Below are 6,219 nucleotides of genomic sequence, written 5' to 3'. Positions count from 1 at the left end.
TCTAATCATTCAGTTATACATTTTAGGAGTGAATCATTTAGTCAAAACCTTAATCATATAAATTCCATTAACCTGTCTGGGCTAGGGGGCAGTATTGTCACGGCCGGATAAAAAACGTACCCGATTTAAACTGGTTACTACTCTTTCCCAGAAACGAGAATATGCATATTATTAGTAGATTTGGATAGAAAACACTCTGAAGTTTATAAAACTGTTTGAATGGTGTCTGTGAGTATAACAGAACTCATATGGCAAATCTGCAACACTCAAAGGTTTTAAGACTGATCGTGGCCCGTGTGATTCTTCCTTAACGAAGAAGCCCCACCTAGATGGCTACTTTAAAATGTTGGAAGCCCTCAATGGTAATGTTAATGTCAAAATTGATTTTATCCATCTAGAGTCCTCTATCTAACTCCATGAGATGAGACTGAACCAATAGCCAGGAATAGACCAGCAAACGCTGGCCCCTAATTGCAATGAGGTGTACCTGGAGACAAATAGATACACCTGGGTTAATTAATTAAGACATGTCACATAACATAAATACCAGGTGTATTGGGTCTACTTAGCATCAGTTGCATTTTCTCTGTTACTACCACTCCTGTACCCGGCATCATGCGCATGTTCAGACTGACGGTGATCACATGTGCGTATACAAAATCTGTATCTGATGCAGATTAGAATTTAAATATATATGACCAAATGTTTGTATTTGAGAGTAATGGAATTATGTGTCATGTATGACTTGCGGGACATTACATTTATATTGTTCAAAACAAAGTTGTCTAACAAACTGCCACATTGCATGCATGGAATAAGAGACCAAATTCTGAACTTGATGACTACAGTACACTTAGTATAACTCAAATGCTGGAGTATAGAGTCAAATGCTAAATTCTAGCTTCATGGTCCAAGTGCATATGATGTGGAATGTTGCTGAATTAGCTGTGTGATGTTTCAGTGCTGGCTGCAGCTTGCTGTACACTAACAGATGGAGGTACTGTATGTAATAATGATGATACTACTTAACCAAGCTAATGTGAGTGGTGTGTAATTCCTGTTTATTTGTCCTGGCAGCAATCAGCATCACGTGTTAACCTGTTAGGGCTAGGGGGCAGTATTTGCACGGCTGGATAAAAAAATGTACCTGATTTAATCTGGTTACTAATCCTACCCAGTAACTAGAATATGCATATACTTATTATATATGGATAGAAAACACCCTAAAGTTTCTAAAACTGTTTGAATGGTGTCTGTGAGTATAACAGAACTCATTTGGCAGGCAAAACCCTGAGACAGATTCTGACAGGAAGTGGATATCTGATGTGTTGTATTACCTTTAAACCTATGCCATTGAAAAACACAGGGGCTGAGGAATATTTTGGCACTTCCTATTGCTTCCACTAGATGTCACCAGCCTTTACAAAGTGTTTTGAGTCTTCTGGAGGGAGATCTGACCGAACAAGAGCCATGGAACGATGATGGCCCATTAGACACCTGGCGCGCGAGTTCATGTTGGGTACCCTCGTTCCAATACGTTATAAAAGAGAATGCATTCGTCCACCTTGAATATTATTCATGTTCTGGTTAAAAAAGGCCCTAATGATTTATGCTATACAACGTTTGACATGTTTGAACGAACGTAAATATATTTTTTTCCCCTCGTTCATGAAGTGAAGTCCGGCGTGCTTAGATCGTGCTAACAAGACGGAGATTTTTGGACATAAATGATGAGCTTTTTTGAACAAAACTACATTCGTTATGGACCTGTGATACCTGGAAGTGACATCTGATGAAGAGAATCAAAGGTAATGGATTATTTACATAGTGTTTTCGATTTTAGATCTCCCCAACATGGCGGCTAGTCTGTATCGCAACGCGTATTTTTCTGGGCGCAGTGCTCAGATTATTGCAAAGTGTGATTTCCCAGTAAGGTTATTTTTAAATCTGGCAAGTTGATTGCGTTCAAGAGATGTAAATCTATAATTCTTTAAATGACAATATAATATTTTACCAATGTTTTCTAATTTTAATTATTTAATTTGTGGTGCTGACTTGAATGCCGGTTATTGGAGGGAAACGATTTCCTGAACATCAACGCCACAGTAAAACACTGTTTTTGGATATAAATATGAACTTGATAGAACTAAAAACGCTTGCGTCCCACCTAGCCCATAGAGGTTAAGGCTCTGATGCTTTACTGCAATGTGGTAAGCTAGTCACCGACCACCTATGATATTTTCTACTGTAGATTAGCGTCACTGGCCCACACCAGTCTTCGCTCTCCTTCGTCCCTCACCTTTCTCCTTTTCTTGATCTTTTCCCCCCATCTACCTCAGATGGAGGTCAGATTCAAATCAAGCGTGCCAACTATGGTCGTCGTAAACACGATGTGTGTTCCAATGGGCGCCCTTATAACCAACTCACCGACACCAACTACCTCAGCCAATCCTCCACCAGCAAGATGGCAGGAAGGTACTAGAACCTGTGGTGTTTACCTGTAGGAACTCCTGGCTGTAGTGGTAACAACCACCAGCAAGATGGTAAAAAGATACTAGAACCTGAAGTGTTTACCTGTGGGAACTCATGACCTCTACCTGTCTTTGACACAAACAGGTGCGGTGGGAAGAGCCAGTGTGTTGTCCCGGCATCCAATTTAGTTTTTGGAGACCCCTGTGTTGGGACTTACAAGTACCTGGACACCAAATACTCCTGTGTCCAACAGCACGAAACAAGTCAGTCTCTGAATGTGTGCTAATAATAGTTAGTGGTGGGCACCAATAGCCATAATTTAATTCAATGTAATATCGGTATGACTGTGGCATGTTGGGATATTGTTTAATACTCCTAGCCATTTTACTCTTTTGTAAAAGAGTGCACTCTGCTGATTGCTAGAAAAGGAATAGAATGGGTTGGTTCCCCTAGGGTACCAGCTTGCTAAATTTGTTTTAATAAATGCTGCCTTATGGCCACAAAATGTTTCATACATGCATTTGTTTCTCCAAGTGTATACCACCCTCACCTGCTAACGAACACTAGCTGGCACACAAGCTGTGGTTACGGAACAATGTAGCCGGCAACAACTTTAGTTATCGTAGCCTGTAGGGAGGTCGGAGACCAGGCAGTGTGGTGCCAAGACGGACAAAGGAACTGATCGTGGACTACAGGAAACGGAGGGCCAAGCCCCTCCCTACCAGGAGGCTAAAAATATTTATCAGCCCTCCGATCCTCAATTCTACAGCTGCACCATTGAGAACTATTTGACTGGCTGCATCACCACTAGGTATGGCATCTGTCCGCAAGGTGCTACAGAGTAGTGCGTACATCACTGAGGCCGCGCTCCCTGCCATCAGGACCTCGACACGACGTGTGTCAGAAGGCCCTACATTGTCAATGCCTCAAGCCACCCAAGTCATACTGTCCTGTTGCTCCATGACAAATTGTACGGCTGCACCAAGTCTGGAACCAACAGGACCCTGAACGGCTTCTACTTCCCCCCCCAAGCCATAAAACTGCTGAGTGACTACCCCTGACTATCTGCATTGACTTTTTTTTTTTTTTTAATTACTTTTTTGACATCTGCTGCTGCTGTTCCTTGTTATATGTACATATCGAGCTCAAGTAGCCAGCAAGATCATTGAAGGAAAGTGGCTGAAGCTTACTTGATGCTTGTGCACACTTAATCTGGTTTAAGACTGAATATGTATCAGTGAACGGTAACTAGCTAGCGCTACTCCCACAGATTTGTAGGGTATACAGCTAATATGGCACAGCATAGAAATACAGATTTGGTGTAGCGGGTCGACTTTATTTTTCACCAGTCTAGGTCTAGCCTGTTTGCTTAATGTTAGCCATTTGAGTCCTGCTCATAAGGAAGTGGAACTACAAGGTAATGGTGGAAGATGACGCGCTTAACTTTTTATACTTTAGTACATGCCGACAAGTTTAAGATGACTTAAAAAATTCACCTGAAATCAACATTCCCTGTTAGTGCCCATCCCTAACACTTCACCAGGCTAATGTGTCTTAATTTGTCTGGCCAGTGTGGTGTAACTCCTGTGTTGTCCTTGCAGCATCATATGTGAAGGCTCTGATTCCCAACTACTATGTGGTAAGCTGGTTAGCACTCCCGTACGGTATAATCATGTGGTGAAGTATATTAGTCACTAGCCCACACAAACACCAAGATTTGGCCATCCTTTTCTTCTTTCTCTTAGATCGGGGTGAGATCCATATTCAGCGTGCCAACTATGGTCGTCGTCAACACGATGTGTGTTCCATTAGGCACCCACAGGAACAACTCAAAAACACCAACTGCCTCAGCCAATCTAGCACCAGCACAATGGCAGAAAGGTAGTGAAACCTTTAGTGTGCATTTACCTGTAGGCACTCATTGGCTGTGGTGTTAACCTCTACCTGTTGACACACAGGTGTGACGGAGAGCGCCAGTGTATCGTCAAGGTATCCAACTCCGTGTTCGGCGACCCCTGTGTTGGAACTTATAAGTACTTGGATGTGGCTTACACCTGTGACTGAATGTGAGTTTTATATATGTGCATGCACACATGACTGGGAACTAGAATGCTGACGGTTTGTCTTGCAGAATATCTTCCTGTGGAACCTGAAGATGTACAAGGCTTCTGGGATATCTTCATCAGGTTGTGCTGTTTTCCTCCAACTGCCAAATCAACTTCAAGTGTTCTGGAAGTGTTCCTGAACTGTGGTTGGTCTGAATTAAATGAAGTGTCAGAGACAAGACTGGTTGCCTCTTGTATATTACTAAATGTCACACCAATATTTCTGAACATGTGTCCTTTATTCTCGCCTTTCACCGGACTCATTTGTACCTGGCGCTAATGTGCCTTTGTCTTACTGTCTGTATTCTGTGCCCACCGTTAGGCAGTTGTTAAATGCTCTGGATGGTCAAACTATATTTAAATCAATTGTACCTGCCTCTCAAATCACTGACAAGTAGTACTTATGACATCAGCAGGCTTACTTGACCTAATCTGTATGCATCAACAGCTAATCTGGTGACAAAGCAGACCTGGACAGGTTATACAATGTGTAGACCCTACAAATGTACATCAGTAAGTGATTGGCTCAGATCATGAACCAAATGTTACTGTAACGTGTAAATTAATCTAGAGGCTGTTTCTTCTCTTAAACATACTTGCAGGGAAGCTGCCCAACTACATCACATTAGTCATCTATCAGCCTCTGATCCAGAGACACACACACACGCAAACAGGGTCAACGCCCTGCTAAAGGGCACATCGACAGATCTCCACAATGTCAAAAACGTAGTCCAACACAGTTCCAAGAGCAGCCCTTCAACCATCAGATTCCAGCCAGAGAATAAATAGAATTCCATTCCCTGCACCACAAACAAAACAACCATAAAAACATCCAGGACAATATAACAGCAAGGCCAATGTTTGAGTGCATGTATGGCACCATGTCCATCTTGGTGCATTTGAATGAGTGTATGCATTTGTACAAACACCTGCATGGCATCAGCCTCAACTATATCAACACAGCCCCTCAGTGTCAATGTATTTACCTTTTATATATAATTTAGATCTGTCATTCTATCCTTTGCCCAGCAACTCCTCCCACTTTGTCTCCAATTCCACATCACAGTCCTCAGCTTCCCTTAGCCCATCCCGCCTGTCTCTGCTGGCAACCCTTCGGATTTCTATGCAGCATATCTTTCAACGATACAGTTTATCTAATTGAATAGACTCTAGACTGAGTTAAACTTTTACTATGAGCGTTGGTAATTGACTGACAAGATCTCAAGTATTTCTAGGGTCCATTTTAGATCTATGCTATGCATTTTCAGCCATTCCTGACAGGCTGCTTGAAGACAATACCAAAATAAAAGGTCAATTCTGTATCCTCACAAAATCTGCAGAACTTTGATGATTGTATGCCCCAAATATTCAGCATTTTGTTGGCAAGAAATCTATAAAATTTTTGCTGAAAAGCACAAGTCTTGAATCAACTCGTACACCCCGTACCATGGAATCGGTAAATCAAAAATTTCTTCCCAACAATTTTGCAGTCTGTATGGCATAGATGTCAACATCCTGGTCCTCAAATGAAACTGGTATACATTCCTATTTATGCTATTTTTTTTTCCTCTGCAAGTTTTGGTCCTTTATATTGGACAGACAGACCAGTTCCCTACCTCCTCCTGCTGCCACCTGTCTCCAT

General features: G+C 42.0%; 1 protein-coding gene across 1 annotated transcript; it reads left to right on the top strand.

Moving 5' to 3' along the window:
• The first annotated feature begins 615 nt into the window (after window positions 1–615).
• Window positions 616–4,683, top strand: LOC106598363 (L-rhamnose-binding lectin CSL3-like). Its single transcript, XM_045705321.1, has 7 exons — window positions 616–646; window positions 2,340–2,467; window positions 2,617–2,735; window positions 4,074–4,111; window positions 4,218–4,353; window positions 4,431–4,538; window positions 4,604–4,683. Exons 1-6 carry the CDS (start codon window positions 616–618, stop codon window positions 4,534–4,536), a joined length of 558 nt encoding a protein of 185 aa, XP_045561277.1. The 3' UTR covers window positions 4,537–4,538; window positions 4,604–4,683.
• The last annotated feature ends 1,536 nt before the right edge of the window (window positions 4,684–6,219 follow it).

This window comes from Salmo salar, chromosome ssa22 (genome assembly GCF_905237065.1).
Source record: "Salmo salar chromosome ssa22, Ssal_v3.1, whole genome shotgun sequence".
NCBI lineage: Eukaryota > Metazoa > Chordata > Actinopteri > Salmoniformes > Salmonidae > Salmo > Salmo salar.
The sequence above is the reverse complement of the archived record's forward strand: the minus strand, read 5'-3'. Positions and strand labels throughout refer to the sequence as shown.